Source organism: Accipiter gentilis, chromosome 3, assembly GCF_929443795.1.
Source record: "Accipiter gentilis chromosome 3, bAccGen1.1, whole genome shotgun sequence".
NCBI lineage: Eukaryota > Metazoa > Chordata > Aves > Accipitriformes > Accipitridae > Astur > Astur gentilis.
Window position 1 is genome coordinate 46632208 of NC_064882.1, and position 17122 is coordinate 46649329.

A 17122-nucleotide genomic window follows, 5' to 3' on the forward strand; every position below is an offset into this window, starting at 1 on the left:
GCAAACAGCTCAGTATCATTTTTTTTTTTTATTAGACATTTAGATGGATATGGACAGCAGCAGCAGATGTACTGGCTGGGATAAAAGGACTATCAAAACTCATGCTCCGGGCATATGCTGATCACCAGCTGCGGTCAGGAAGAAATGGCTCCCAGGGTACACAGCCCTGTGCAATTACCACAGGTGCATTACAAGGCAGCTTTACACCTTCATTGAAATATCTTGCATCGTTACTGACTGGAGAGGGGCCCATTTGTATGTTCCAGCATAGCAGTTTTATGTCCTGATGATATAGCACCTTATCAGAGAATTGTTATCAGGTTGTCATCATGTTATTGTGTCTCCAAATGGGAAGGTGGCTAAACACAGGCGCGCTCAAGAGAAGCTGAGTAAATAGTATGCTTTGTAAATTCCCTGAGCACACACTTCCACAATTGATTTTATAAGAGGGCTTCTAGGAAGCTTTTTACAGCCTCCTGGGTACCTACGACTGAGAGACAAAGCTCTACACGGAGCATGTGGATTGGCTTCCTTTCTCAGTCAATTAAACATGTTTAAGGACTCTGAAACATGTGACTGTTATGAAATATATTTCCCCAGGGAAATTAAGGCAAGGAAATCAAAGGTTTGGCAGTGTGAATCTGCATTGCAAGTGAACTCAGTGCTTGAAAAAATGTGGGGCTCAGAACGTGACAGCAGAGGAGAAGTAGGGCAGAGTCTTGGCAGTCTCCGATAACAGCCCTCTCACAGTCATCCCCAAGATAGAGTTCCCAAACCGCTGGGCAGGGAGCCTATCCATCCCGGCCATCCAGCACCCATCTCCTACTCTGCATCTGGAGACCCACGCCTGGCCCCTGCCTGCTCCCAGCACTCCCTGCCATCCCCTCGCTGCTCTTCCAGCGGCGGTGCAGGAGCTGGAAGTCCTCCTGACACCACTGTCCTGCACAGCCACGTCACAGATCAACTGCGTCCAAAGCTTCACGCCGCGAAGGTCTGCGGGGAAGGAGCTGCAACGCAGATGAGCAGAGAGGCTGGATTGCTACCTCTTCCCCAGGCTTCACTTCAGTGCAAACAAATTCACCTGGCACGTAATTATGGCAAAGATTGGATGCTGGAAGGTGCCGAGGTCTCCTGTTTCCCTGGCTGGCTCACACCACCGTGCTCTGCACCCTCCAAGCTGCGGCACCTGAAAGCTTTCCAGGTACTCGATCAAGCAGTTCCCATTCTGGCAAGCCTGTGCATTATAGTCTCCATCCTCTTTGTTTTGCTTGGCCTTTTGGCCTGTGTTATCACCCCTGCACCTTTCCTTTCAGCTTTCAGCCGGCAGTGTTTTATTAATCTATTTTGCAGCCCATGGCTGGAAGGTTCTGTTTTATTCCCCTTTTTAATTTTCATGGTGCATAAAATACTCACCAGCCTGACAAGGAAGAGTTATGGCCGCTGAGGTGCACTTTTATGATGACTCTTAAAAAACGTCAAAATCCAAACTTACTAAATACTGGCTCTGGGAACACTTTAAATTCCAACTTGATGTCACCAGCCCCAAATCTTCACTAACCCAAAGACACTGGTACATTTGAGAGCCTCCAAGAGAGTGATATTTTTTTAAGTTCATGCTGGTTTTTTCCCCAATGACCATGCTTTGTATAGTGTTTCTGTAAAATCCGTGGCTTTCATGGTCTTGGCTAACATACTTAGATGCAAAACATACCATGCATTTCCCCAGCAAAAGATCTCAAGGTATACTGGGAACATCACCAGAAAGAGGCCAGGTTAAAAAAAAAGGAAGGAGGTGTCTTAGGTTTTCAGGATTGCTTTCCCCAAAATGTCATCACTCTGGGGGTCAGTAGGTCTTGAGAGGGAATGGGATACTACAGGGGTGACCTTTTTTTGCAGCCACTTTGGTGCTGGGGAGCTCTGTAGAAAGCCCCAGCAGTAATTCCCTTTTAGGGAGATCGTCAGAAATGAGTACTCTGCTCAACTGACCTTCCATCAACGTGTGGTGGATGCTCCAGTAGACACTCAAGCAGTGCTTCTCCTTTTTCATCCCTCGCTTGCACTTGCAGCCGTATAGCTGGCTGGAGAGCAGGGCCGTCACGGTGCTCCGGCACTGGTTCTTGGCATCGGGGCCCAGCTTGTTGGCTCCATTGCCTGCGATGCATTGCCGGAGGGTCCTGAATTTGGCGCTGCAGATGGGGTCATTGGTACAGGACTCACCGGCTTGAAGGCAGTCCCTGCTAGAGCTGACAGCTTCCGCCATACCTTCTGCAAGAAAAACAGAGAAGTGGTGTGAGGGTGATGGAGCAACCCCAGGTGGGAAATGAATTTTATCTCCCATGAGCTGGACCAGGCTGGGATGTCCATCTTCATGTGCAGAGATGGAAATGTCTCTTATCACCACCCACTGGACAAGGAACGACCCTGCTTCTGAAGTCTTAAGTGGGCAGATCCCTCCCCAATAGGTCAACTGAAGGGTTTAAATCCCCAGGCTTGACACTCCTACTCATGGATTGCCCCCATGATGGGGAACACCGGCGGCTCAAGTGTGCTGCAGCACTGCTCGGCAGTGTCGCAGAGGAGCAGGAATGGGTGATAGGAAGTTGAAGAGACGTTAAAGAGACAAGACAACCTGAGATTCAACATCTTGACCCAACGCTCGCTCTCTCATATTGCTGGGCCACCAGCAGCAGTGAGATACATGTGGTGTCAAGCTTAGGAGCCAGAAGGAGAGGTCACCTCTTTCCTGGACACCAGGTTCTTCCTGATTTCAGAGAGTGACCCTGGATGGGGTCAGCCTGGAAGAAGGATTATATGTGGCAGAGACTTGACCAGTTCCTGGTGCTTGCTTTTTCCAGCTTGGAGCACAAAAAGCTCTCCAAGCCTTTTGCTCCCCCAGTTCTTTCTCTTATTTCTCCCATCTGATGTTAAGAGCAGTCCAATGCTATGGAAACCCCCAGATTTTCTTTGCACACAATTTAACTCTGTGTGCACCTCCCTGAAGCTATGAATGGCTCTGTGTGGGGTGTTTTGAGACATGGAGTCAGCCCACATGTGTCCCAGGAGCTGGCCCTTGTTCACTGCCACCACCTCCCCAGGACTCCCATCATTTGCCTTGGCTTTTTCCAAGCTTCTGTAAATTCTCCTCAATTACTTGTAAAAATACCAGAAGTGCTCTGTTCCCCACGCTGAAAGAATAGAGGATAGTATGGGAGAAAGATATTATTGCTACGTGTACGCCAATAAATGAAACATGGTCAGGGGGGCTCTTTGGTGCTGTGCCCCCATGGCCTGGAGCAGACCGTTTCCATGCTATGAAATGCTCTTTCTTCCTAAACCAAGCTGGCCACATCCAGAATGACTACTGGGCATGTGCTCACTCCAAGGCTCACAGCTGCGTCGCCGTATCCCGACGATGGCAGTGCCAGAGGCTCAGCAGGGCATGGTGACACCCAGGTGATGGAGAGGAGACAGGGGTCAGGACAAGGCGAATCGCACTCTTTCCAGTTGGTGTGATGCTCTGGAGCACGTTGACGTAGGTCAGGCATGGCTGCAGCACGGCTTGGGGGAGTGATGAAGAGGGAAACCTGGTTTATGGAAGGGAAGAATCAGCCCCTGTGCCTATAACGTAATTTTGGATCTTGCTGTACTGCAAAAGCAGAAACTGCTGTCGTGACCTTGAAGGAGGACTTCTCAAATACTTCCCAAAGGAGCTCCCTGTCCCTCACAAAACTTGTCTTCCCTTTGGATAGGAACCAGAAGGGTAAAGACACCTTATCTATCCTTACTTCACGGGATAGATAAGGTGGGGGGCACCTTCTGGTTTCTGAGCCCCTCCAGGGTCTGTTCCTGGTGAGACCCAACTCGGACAATATTAGAAAATCCTCTCTCCTGAGAAAAATGTGGGGCCCTGATTTCCATCTCTGAGGGCTTCATGAGTTCTCCCTCTCTCCAAGAGTCTATTGATCTCTCCAAAAAGTCCCTTCTTCCTCCTTCCACCTGTTACCTCTCCTGTCCTGAATTTCTGCATCTGCCTCTGCTGCCTTCCCAGTTCAGTGCTCGAGCCCAGTATATTCATTTCTCTTCCCTCAGCAGTCACAGCATGATTGCTAAGAAGAAGCTGCTTCTGTTGCTCTTGATTAGAGTAGAAGGTAGCAGCTGGAGTTCAGATATTTCAATTATGTTTATTACAAACTTTGGGTGAACCCACCAGGAGGTTTCCTCCTGAAATATCCCCATGGCATCTCAAATGCAAAACCTTTCATCAAACTCCCGACTATTTTGAAGTGCCTTGTGGCCAACGTCAAGCTTTCAGTCATTTCAAATCTCACAACACCTCAAATTTGAGTTCTCCTACCCCTGATTCATTCACAGACCTGGTTTATTTAGCACTCAAGGCTTGTTTGGATCTGCCAAATGTGGAGAGAGAAATTAATTCCAACACGCAGGAAACTCTGCCTTGGGCTGTCATATCTTGAAGAACTCCAAACACAAGGAACCAGTTTCCTTGAAATATCATTTGGTCTGCAATTTCACTGCGATCCATAAAATGAGCCAGAGCTGCTCATAGTCCTTGCTTTCAGACACCACTGAATTTTTCTATGCACATATCTGAGCAGAATCCGTAGGGAAAAAAAAAAAAGTGCTTGACTTATTTTTGCCCTGGCTGTCTCCAAAGCATCTCCTCTGGTCGAGGATAAAGCATGGCAGGTTTTATTCTAGGAGAGATGACTTTGTCAGTGTCATGTCAGCTGCTAGAAAAGTAGGTTAAAATAGGAATTATTACTCTCCTTCCCCCTCTCCGCTACATGAATTGCAGGAGATACTCCCCAGGATGGTTATAAACACAGCCAGCCTGTAAAAGCTGTAAAACACTTTGGGATCCCACTTTAAATAAATCAAGCAGATTGACCATTTGAGAAATTTTCCTGCAAAATTTTAAGTAAATATATCCTCAAGCTGAGACTTGCTTCATAGAACAAAGGCCAGGGGTGAATATTTACAGCCCAAGCCCAAAGCATAAAACATCCTCATTCAGACTTTATGACAGAGGTGCTTGAAGCAACTTGAAGTGGAGTGTCACGAATGACCTGTTCCATAATCATGCCCCTTAAAAACCAAATCATTCAGGGGCTTTTATTGTTAGCATTGTCTTTGCAACTGAGACAACATAACACCACGTTTTTCCTCCTCACACTACCCCTGAGAGAGTAATTTTATGCAACATTAAGAGAGCGGCTCTTAGGGGAAAAAAAAAAAAAATCTCTGTGACTTATAAAATAGATGGTGCTTCTTAGTAGGCAGGGACAAAAGCAAAATCAGTTCTTCTCTCCCAAAGATGGAGTGCCCTTTCTGGTTTTGCCTTCAAAAATAGCACCTTGCGGACTCTCCGCCACAGGATTTTCCTCCATCTCTGCCCCTGGCTGACCAGGGGGCTTGGGATATGCACCGGGTTGTGCACGGCTTGGGATTTCCATGCCTCTGCTTTTCTAATAGCAGACCTTCCAGCTCCCTCTGCTCTCTTTAAAAGGCCATTTGTCTGGATTTTTATTCCTCGCTTGCTGCTAATTTCATGCTGTTTACGGTGGGCAGATGGAGTAATGAGTTTATTTTCACATCCTGTTTGTAGCTATGCTCCACATCTGTTTCTGCTCTTGCTTACCTCAGTGACACTTGCATAAAGTTACTCCTAACGTGCAGGAAAAATCTGGCTCTTCCCATTGCCTTAACAGACCCTCAGTTCTTCTTATACAGGTATCTCTAAGTGTGTTTTCTTGAACAACGAGGTCTGGCTCTCCTCCACGGAGACCGTTTTCTTCACCAAGGACATGCAGCTGTGCCTGGGGTACAGAAGTGTGGAGGTGACCCCATGGGGTCTGGAAATGGTGAACAAAATGCCCGGGGAGCACCAACACGGGGCCTTGCCACTCGGTCTTTCTGATCCAACCAACGCTTGGGCTTCAGATGTTGTAGGAGGAACCATGACGTTTCTCATGGTGCTGCTCAACCTGGGGCTTTGGGATACATCCCCCTCCCCTCCAGTTTTTGTATGGATTAGGTGCGAATCCTTCTACCTCCCTCATTCACGCATGGTCCTAGGGAGTGTTGAACACTGTTTTTATTGCCATGACAAGCTGTTGACTCCAGAATAGTTGGTGTTTGCTTTTACAATATTTGCTGCTGAGAGGAGAATAACCACCCAAAATCTCCAACAAAGCAACAGGAGTGGTTTATTACCCCTTTAGGTTAGTTGGACATCTTTTCCGTAATTCTTCCTAAACCAGGCCTGCCAAATCTTGCACAATGAGTACAAGTATGACGCAGAAGGCTCCTGCCTCTCACTCCCCTCGTGCTCAGGCTGGATCTCCTGTGTTCGTGCATTCTCCATGCTGCGGGATCCCTTCTGCTCTGCCACCTCATGTGCCTGCTGCGCTTCAGAGGTCTTCTGCTCACCAGACGTATCACATGCAACATGTCACGGTGTGTGAGAAGCTGTCCCTCTACAAGCCTTGTTTTGCCTGCAAAGGTGGACGGCTCTCTTCATGCCAGAGTCAGTCTTCCACCCACGTGAACGGCTGGGAGAGGACATTGCAAAGGGTTCTTGCAGCCTGCATTAACGTGACAGACACCTGCAGAACCGGGGTCTAAACCTGAGGTGGGGACCAGACCATCCCTCTGTGTTCAGGTGGGAGAAATGGCCGTCGCTGGGCAATCCTAATAGGCTGGGTCAAATTAGGTCATCTGTAGGACAGATGTTGGTGCTTGCTAATGGGCAACTGCCTGTTATCCAGAAACTTTCAACTTACCCAGAGCTGTCAGAAATAAGTTGTTACACACAGTTGTCCTAGAGTGAAAAATAATGGGAAAGAGAGTCTGGAAGAAATATTCCCAGTATTTCCCAAATATTCATAAACCAATAGTGATGCATGAATGGGGCCAGGTGGCTAATGCAGGCGGTCACTGCTAAACCTTGTTTAGACTATGTTTTCACATCATGATTTTACAGCCAAGTGCTCAGGATCACCTAAGGAGCAAGCTCTTGCATAGAACTCAAGCTTCATTTCCCATTTACTGTCAAAATAGCTGCAGAGTGTGCAGAGCTGCCCCAGTAAACACTTCCACCATACCAATGGTCCTTCCCCCAAACCTGCTTGAGATCAACCCTCCCAGGAGATCCCACACACCTTGTCCAGAACCCATAGCTGTCATCTGGATGTCGTAGTGCCCAGCAGTCCTCTTTGGGATGCTGTTCTCCAGGCAAGGGAAAGTTTCCTTCCCTTCCGTCTGTCTTGCCCTGAGCTTGGTGCACACTCGGTCCTCCAACGCCGTGAACGCTTTGAGGGCTGGCTCACTGTTTGCTGGATTAGACCACAGCAGCTCACGCGAGGAGGATGACACCATTCATTGCTATCAGCCCTCTGTGAACTTAGATGGTTTTACAAACATAACACACACATAATGAAATCCCACAGTGCAAACTGATCTTCTTTTGCTAGTGATTCTTCCCACTCAGCGCTGGGGGGGTGGAATTTGCTGAGAACAGCTCAGGAATGTTGTGCCTGAGGGTGTCAAAGCAATACTGGAAAGTTCAGACCAACAACATGCTGCGTGTCTCGAGCAGGCATTAAAAATGTACTGCCTGACTCTTTGTACCTACAGCTCTGACCTTTCTTCCCTTACTTTCAGGTTATAAGCAATCTTTTGTCTGTACTTGCTCGGTGCCTTCAAGCAGGACTTTACAGGCACTGGGGAAATACAAATAAATACAATAACATTCACTGTTTCCTTCTCCTCCAATATAATAATGTAGAAGATAATTTACTCATGATATGGAATCAAACCCAAAAGAAACCACATTCCCCTGATCTGTCTTCCTGCTTATCATAGACTAATACCTGACACCTAGATACCTTCAGAGAAGCCTGAAGACTTGAGACGTCCTGTAGATCAAGACCCCTGTGATGGCGGGAATTTTATTAAGCAAACCATCCCAGCTGTCCTTTGGCATGACGGATCTGCACAAGTCAGATGATGAACAAATGTTTTTCGTGGGCCATTTTCTGTCCTGTGAGGACTTACAATGCAAAGTGAGAGTGAAATGTGATGGCCACAAGTGTTAAATGAAAGCCAAAGAGGGTTCAGTGAGTCGGGTTTTAGACATCTGCTGAGAACGCAATAATCCCCTATTTGTCTTTGACAGCCCTTCTCATCTGTAGCTCACTTAGCCATTTGCCAAGGAGGCAAATGTCGCTCTTACTTCGATGAAGCCTGAAAAGATGACACCATTTATTTGTTCCCCACCAGATCAATGACTAGAACCTGGCTAGGAAAAAAAAAATAAAAAAATCATGGGCTGGGGCATTAGCTGTTGGATTATGTCTGCAAACTTTCAAGTTGGAAAAAAATCTGGAGCCCTCTGGGTGTCTGTGGTCTGGTGAAGTTACATCATGCCTCCATTACCCTTAAGGAGAAAAAAATTCTTCATTTATTCTTCATTTATTACCTCTTCATCTATTTAAGGAGAAAAAAATTCTTAAATTATTCTTCATTTATTACCTCATGGTAACTTGGTGTGAAGTCTCCCTAGATATCACTACTCTCCTACACTAACTCAGCCTTTTTGACAAGGCTTTAGCCTTTGTTTTCTAAAAATGCCTCTGGAATGCCCCGTCCTGCTGGACTGACTCAGCCAGACTAACCACCGAATCAGCTATAAAAAATATTCATATGAAAGGAAGATGCAAATTAGACCGTCACGCTCAGTGCATGACCTGGTTGCAAATAGTTGCGTACCTATTCCAAGTAAGATTAATCCATCTGACCAGAAAGAAGGCTTAAAACTTTTGAGCGTCCATGAAGCCTCAGACTGGGTACATACTATTCTGAAGTGTGTACCCTGAAACCCATATTGTACAACAGGATACAAGTTTTGCCAGTGAACGTGATCCATGTCACATTTGTTGCTTGCTAAAATTTGGGGGCACCATGATATTCATATATTGGGGGGCTTCAGTCCCTGATTTCTGGTGTAACAGAGGTGCTTCCCCCATCCCAAAGCTAACCAGTTATACCGCCAACAGGAGACAGTGGATACTGGGGCTTGTGATCACTAGGATCTTAACACTGGTGCCTAAAAATAAGCATCCCATCCTGTGGGATAACTGAGGGTGTCTGGATATCAGCTCCTTGTCTGTGAAAATAAGAGCACATCTAGCAGAGAGCTGTAAGGACAACTATTATTAAAGACTGTGAGGTCTCAAGGGCTAGAGGAGATCTCTAAATACTTAAAGTAGATACATATAAGACCACAAGTTCCACCTAAGTTCGACTTTAAAATGTCCTGGCCACGCGGTAGAGACATAAAGATTCTCTGCTGAGGCACAGCAAAGCAAATTTAGACCCAAGACAGCTCCTTTTTAGGTCTAGCTCTGGCTGGGTCTGCTCAATCATACTACCTTGTCTTCTTTCCCCTTTCTGACCTCTCATCTTCCTCATCCAGAGACCTCCTGATGTGCTGGGCAGGGCTCTGACATACCCCCATTCACCCAAAAGATGATGGTGAGCAAGAGCTTTGATTGTGCGACTTCACGACTGGTATTTGACCTTCGTATGCTGTAAAAGTGCATCCCAAGGAAGGTGACGCAATAAGAATATCAAGGATTCTTGATATTCAGAATCATCTTTATTCTTTCTATTAGGCTGATCCCAAGAAGACATTGTGGGCATCCTGTCCCTAAGAGAGGAATCCATTATGCATTTTTTTCGGAGCGGTATGGCACAGTGAGGCAGTGTAACTGGCCGTGGCTGCAAAGCGAGAAGCATACAGGTTGCCTGCATTTCTTGGAAAACCTCAGTCTGATCTCTCCAGAAAGTAGGGAAGAAAGAATATATGCGTGCATGGGCATGTGCGAGTGTGTGTGTGGAGAGAGGGTCGTGGAAAATGCAGTGAGTATTGTTCATGCCTAGCATTTATTCAGTCAAAAACACAGCTGATGGGAACATATATGGACTTTACAGCTGAGGCACTAAGTATATTGCTTTGAATGTGTATTTATTGCTGGCATTTTAAAGCAACTCTTACTGGCATATCAAAATACTTCGAATGAAAGCTGCCATTGAAAGAGGAGTCATTATCACTTCAATTGGTGCTGCATTCAGATGAACCGAGAGCGATCTAGAAAGGATAGCAATCGTCAGTAATGCTTCACACGCGGGTGACTGCCATTCACCCTGTCCAGCGCTGTGACATTTTCTTTTCCTCTTTGATATCCTTGAGAAAAGTGTGCGACATGTCAGAGCTCTCCACTGCAACGGTGAAAGCAACAGTCCTGATGAGGCCTTTTTCTAAGCAAGATCTGGCTATAGGAGCCCCAAATATAGAAGTCCATCCCCCACTGGAGAGGGGAAGGGTGTTTTTAAGTGTGTTGCCACCCTGAATTGTGGCAAAAAGGGGCAAGTTTAGATGGAAGCTGGGGACTTCAAAAAAATTATGGAGTCATAAAATCATAGAATGGTTTGGGTTGGAAGGGTTCTTTAAAGATGACCTAGTCCAATCCCCCTGCAATGAGCAGGGACATTTTCAACTCAGTCAGGTTGTTCAGAGCCCCCTTCAATCTGACCTTGAAAGTTTCCAGGGATGGGGCATTGACCACCTCTCTGGGCAAACAATTACAATTGCAATGTGGATGACTTGCTTTGTGCCACCATCAAGAAGCCTATGACCTTGCTTTCAGCTGGGTTTGCCACCCAGAAAGGAAATAAAATGTCCCCGTCCCAGAGATAGGTCTAAGGTAAGGAACAAACAGAGCATTCTGCAAGCAGATGCAGGAAGCATGGGGCAAGGGTGACACAATCCTATGGAGAGACATGCAAAGACAAATGGAGTTCTATATAGGAGGGAATTGGGAGAACTAAAGAATAATTTAATCAAAGCAGTAGTCATGACATCAGCAACATGCAAGATATTTACAACAGTCTCCCCTACTTGGATTACATGCTCAAATTCATTATCAGTAATTGCCATGGGGCTGATTTTCCAGTCTTAGAGGAAAGAAGGTGCTACGTGCTCCAACTATTAGTACAGGCATTTTTCTGGTGCTTCTAACGGCTACATTTACTCTTCTCAAGGCAGAGCAGGGATAAGTGTATACTCCTTAACTACGTTCACTGAGCTGTGAGATCCCCCAAAGAGCTTAATACTGTGGTGTTTGGGGTTCCTCAACAGTCCCCACTTGTAGCAAGATTTATATTTATAAGAAATGTTTCACAGGACTATACTGAGATTGGAGATTGGAGAACATGCTGCTAAAATGGTCTCTATTTCCTAGATCAACCTGGGTGTAAGCCCTTTACATGTCCCCTTTTTCAAATGGAAATTCTTCTCACATTGCAGCTTATGCTCAACTGCCACTAAAACAGCATTCAGGGGTCATCAGCCACAGAGCCTGTAGTAACTGAGCTCCTCAGCTATCATTCGGTTTTGTACATGTATTTTTATCTACCTATCTATCTATCTGTGCCTCAAGATCAGCTCAGCTTCCCAGCCCAGATTTGAATAAGCAAGGCAGTCTAATTCTCAGCTTTCTGAGCAAAATTTCAGCTAGCAATGATCAGTGCCTTACAGGCAGTCTTCTTAAGTCCAGCAGAGTGAGATACAGATCTTTTTCAGAGCCTGTAATGGTTTTCTACATATACATATATATATATAATTTTTTAACTCCCTTAACTCCACTTTGCTTCAAATCATTTGACTGAAGAATTCCGGCATTCACCAGCTCTTCAAAATCTTGCAAAGTCCTGTCAATTAAGTATGGACTGACGTAAAACATGACCATTTCTGGAAGCTGCCAAATAAAGGTTTGCTGTTTCCTACAAGATACCTTAATAGAAAAGTCTCTAATAACGCAGTCTCAGGGTACCCTGCATAATCCAACAGGTCCACCATATCTGATCCATCGTCATTGTTTTTTCTCTCTAAGGTAGAAATTATTTCATGCACATTTCATGCATATCCATTTAGCCATTTTCTTCATCTCTTTGTTCATTTGTGGCTGCTGCAATACGTTTTTTCAAGATCTCACAGATTCTATAGAATACCTCAGGGCTGTAGTATTTATGGCAACTACTAATTTTTGCATCTGTACGCTCTACTATCAATTACCGAAAGTTCTGATCTGAATTGATATGTAATTCCCAAGCCTTCTTTCAGTGACATTTGTTAATAGCTTTCTGCAAGTCTTGTCTTTTGCCATGGCCTCCAGAAGTTTATTCCCTACTGCATTTGAGATGAGAGAAATCTCTTCCAACAGATTTGCATGTGTTACGCCGTTCTCCACACAGTCTTCAAGAACAGACTTTTTCAACACTCTCAGGACTGTGCCTGCTCTCAGCTCTTGTTTTCCTGGGTTACACACTACTCAAACTTCATGGATGCTGCTGGAAAATGAAAGCTAAACACCCTCCTGCTTTCTGGCAGGTGAATGAGCCTTTTGCTTTGGGAACAATTAATTTGGGGTCCATTTTTTGTTGGGATCCATCTTCCTTACTTGAATATTTTTCTTTAACATCTTCCATAGGAAAGACATCCCTCTATACATTAAGATGCTGTTTTCAGAGTATTTCTGAAGACCAATGCCACCAGTCTGCAAAGTGCACAAGAGTTTCGTTACACTGTCCTGAGTAATTTATAGAGGGATTTACTGGCCAGGTGGTTCATATTTGGGTGACACAGCTTGCCAAAACTCAGGTGCTTGCTTTCTTCTCTCTTAGGCTTTCAAAACTCCCTGTCCAGGTTGGCAGTCCTGTTTCATTTTGAGTCCTTCTGCATAACAACCCAGAAAGAAGAATTGTCATCTCGTTTTATTCCAGGAACCAAACTCTGCAAGTCTTTCTTATCTGTCAAAGCAGCATTTCTGTAATCACCTGGCTTTGGCCAGGGTCAGTGTCTATGTCGATTCTCTTATCCTTTCTCCCAAATATCTCATGTTTCTGATTTTAAATTAGATTTCTCTTGCCATGCCCCATTTCCTGACCCACTTCTGCAGCCTTTTGTTGTCTTCCCCTTTTGTTGTGTCCCCCTCCCAATCTTTCAGGATATCATCTATGTGTATTGCAATGTTCTTATTTCCTTCAAATAATTCTTGCACTTTCCTGTCAGAAGTCTCAGGAGCAAGTTAAAACCCAGAGGGAAATTTGTACAAGCAACATCTCCCATCAGGAGCATTGAAAATGCAGACTTTCAAAGTCTTCTCAGTCAGAGCAATTTGCAAGAGGGGCAGCTAACAGCATAAAAGAAAACACATCTCCAGCCATTGTCTTGAAAACATCTCCCTTGGCAGGCAAAGGAAAATATTTTCTCTGAATATTCCTATTGAGTTCTTCGGGATCTAATCTCAGTCCAAGGGACTTGTCCTTTTTTCCTGCTGTTCCTGGGGGCAGGCACATTGCAGTGGCTTCTATTTTTAAAAATTATTTTCTGTGTTAGTAGATAGTCCAAACCCTTCCCTTCATTTCTGTCTCATGAACAGAGGCGCTTTTCTAGAGGCTGAAGCACTGAGCACTCAGGATTTGACAGCACAGCTTTCTGTGCCCTGTTCACCAATGCCATTAAAGACATCTTAACACTGTTTTATTTTTCCTTTTTTCTTTTTTTTTAACCAGATTCCTTCTTTTAATGACCTTACTTATAAGTCAGAACCTCACCTATCTCTTGACTGTGATCCACCCGCACTGCTGATGAATTTTATTTTTCAGTTCGTTAAAGTTTTAGCGTAACTTAACCCTCCTTAATCCCACCACTTGTCTTTCCTGGTCTACACTTCTTTGCAGTGTATCACTTTCCTGCTCCTGATACCATCCAGTGTTTCAGATTCTTTAAAGATGTAAACCTGAAGAAGGATTTACACTGGGGGAAAAAAATGAAAACAGTAAAAAAGCTTTCCATATGCCTTGGTCTCAGTTCCGATGGGGAAGTTGTTAACCAAGAAGGGGTTGATGGAGCGAGGCTGAGGGTGCGGAGAGGGATATTAGTGCTGGTGCTCCATTGATGGACAGGTGGATACTCGTACATCGGGAACAGAAATGGAGCTGGCACACATGTCATGGGCTTCTCCTTCTCTGAGAAAATGAAGTGCAAGACCCTGAACTTCTGCTGTTGCCCAAGCCAGGACATGTGGTGGGTGACGAGATGGGCAGCAGTTCCAAGGAGATAAATCACTTTGAGGACCCTTTTTGGGCAAGACCTTCAGAATGACATCCAGGCTGCCTCCTGTCATGTCCCACCACATTCTCCAGAGAATAAGAGATTTTCCCTTCAAATATTGTTTTAAATTGCAACACACACCCCTTTGCTACACAACTGCTTATACAGAAATATGTTCTCCCAGGGGTTGCTGGTACCTGTCAGAGAGTCTGTGTGTATCAACTACAAAATATGGTAGAAAAGCAGCATCTTTATCTTCCCAATCCTGTTCAAGAATGAGATCCCAAAGGAGTGGACAAAGGCAAAGAAGTGTCCTTGTTAAAGAAGCAGAAGAAGGAACAAGATGAATTATAGTCAAATTATGTGGATAAGACTGGCCTGGCAAGTAAGGGGGTGACATGATGTGATTTTACATTTGCAAGCTATTTGGCACGAGTCCATACGATGCGCCATAAGGATGGTCTCTGAGCAATCATGGCAAAGTGGGTGCTCATGAATACTGTGCTCCAAGAAGAGTAGCAATGGCACATTTTCAGACTAAGGAGGTCTCCAAGAGTCTGTCCTGAGTCTGGTACCATTCAATATTCTCATAATGACTCGGATGATGGAATAGAGAATAGATTTATGTAATTTGGGACTGACAGAAGAAAAGGAGGGGGCCACAAGCAATGTGCAGGACAAGACTGGAATTCAAAATTATCCTGCTCTGTTAAAGGCTGTGTCTGAAATCAGGAAGATGACACCGAACAGAAGCAAAAGTGGTACTGGGCGACATGAGTGCAAGAAGACACGAGGGAGAAGTAAACCTAGGAAATGGGTGGCTTGCCAGCAGTATGGGAGGCATGACCATGGGGTGGGAGGTGGTCACAGGCTGAACAAGAAAAAGCAACAGCATGCAAACCAGAAAACACGAGGTCTGGGACATGAGCGGTACGTATTCATCACAGGAAGCAATTATCTTGCACTTCTCAGCTCCAGGGAGGCTTTAGTTGGAGTCTGGCTCCACCGTTTTGACGGGACAACACGTGCTAAGGAAGATGGCAAGATTGCAGAGGAATTTCATTACAATTACATGGTTTTTCAGGGTGAGGAAAGGCTGAAAGAGCTAGGTTTGGTTTGTTTAGGAAGAAGGCTGTGAAGAAACACAATCAGAGCACTTAAACATGTAAACAAGACAATTCAGAAGCGGACAGTGATGGATAGCCCTCCACTGCCATGGGATGTAAGATGAGAAGTAATTTTGAGTAAATGTGCAGCAAGGGAAATTTAGTTAGATATTAAGAAAAATGTTATACGGGAAGCTAAAAAGTGGAACAGATTATGGAGGGTCTGTTTAATCCCAGCAGTGGAATCATTTACATAAGCATCTGTCAGAAATGGGTCTCGCATCCTCCCTTCTCAGCTGCAGCAACAGTCTGTGTACGTGTGGTCCCTTCCCGCTCTCCACCCCTGCGACACTGTCCGGTTGCGATTATTGAAGACCTTGTGGCTGGTGTGGACTCCTAAAGTGAGAACAACCGCCTCAAAATCAAAGAAACCATGCTGGAGTCAGACCCAAATGAAAGGTGAATAAAGTCTGTGTGAAGTCTGGCTCTTCCAGAACAAGGCATCTCCCTCGTCTCGCGGTTAAGCTGGTGTTGATCAGCAGTGACTTCGTGGCAATATTCAAGATGAAGGTGTGTAAGACCAAAGCTGAGAAGAAGGAAACTTGGTAAGACTGTTGAGAAAAAAAAGAAGCAGCATTTCCTCCTCTGAGGATAATTACACGGGCTGGTGGTTAGGGACTCTCTTGGGAAGCAAAAGAAATGGGTTTGGAAGCCCTCCCATCAGGGAAGAGCTGTAACCACCACACTAACCCATGAAAGACATGCTGTTCGAGACTGAATGCAGGGTTGAGCGTGGCGGTGGGATCTCTCAGGAAATGTAGCCATTTGAATTATCCTGGAAATGAAACACAGAGCAAGTAGGTGCCTACTGGCTCAGCACAGGGCTCTGCTGGGGATGGTGGACAGCCCAGTGCTGGGCAGGTTGACCAAGCCCCAGAGAACATCCAGATCCCGGGAGAGATGGCAGGAGGTTTTCCCATTTGTACCTAACTTTCAGGTCCATGAGTGCCTCTGCCTTGTGCGGCAAACAGACCTGGCCAACACTCCCCAAGTAGCTCTTCCCTGCTTCACCAGGCTCTATCACAGCTACTGACGCTCTGTAGCTACCCTTCGGCTACCAAACCCTGACACTCTGCCACCAAAGCAGCAGAAAGGTGGCTTGGTTTTTCAAGCCCATTTCAGCACCCGCCGGAGGTCTGTGCTCTCCTTTGCCGTCCTTGCCAGAGAGCTGAGGGAATTGCTGCTCAAGGGCAGGCTGAGCCCATTTGTTCACTCTGCACCCTCCTTTGTCTCAACACCATCTCTGCAGGCTTGATCGTAAGGCAGAGCACGTAGCACCCCCTTGCCCACTCCTGCCAATAATAAAATAAGCGCAGTGCCTTCAAAGACAGAGGGCTCAGTACATGAAGTTCGGCAAGCTGAGGGAACCGTGATGCCCACTGCATCAAACAGTCCTAAGAGCATGTCAACATTGTTGGTTCAGCACGGTCCAGGATTCGTTTTCAGGTTACCATTCCCACTGTAGAGAAGCAAGGAGAAAATTACATTTTCTTTGTTTGATCTCTGGCACCTTCTGGATCAGGAAAGTCCACGGGTGTTGAGTTTGAACTACTGCCAGACTAACAATTGTTAGCAAAAATGGACAGCATTTGGATCATGTCTTCAGCGATTTCAACACACTCTCATTTATCCTATACATCATTACATATAACTAAGCACCGAAAAACCTTCCGGCTCTGCCTGCAAAACACAAGAGCATCCAAGACAGGCTAAGACAACTGTGCAGACCTTGAGCATTCATTGGTAAGGAGAGAATCTC

The 17122-nt window shown here is 45.6% G+C and overlaps 1 protein-coding gene across 1 annotated transcript in view; it reads right to left on the minus strand.

Annotated features, from left to right (window-relative positions):
* The window catches only part of GFRA4 (GDNF family receptor alpha 4), a 71541-nt gene that overhangs the window by 11937 nt on the left and 42482 nt on the right, over positions 1-17122 (minus strand). The window contains exon 2 of the mRNA XM_049792807.1: positions 1987-2265. Coding sequence (XP_049648764.1) covers positions 1987-2265 — 279 coding nt within the window. The remainder of the gene's footprint in view (positions 1-1986; positions 2266-17122) is intronic.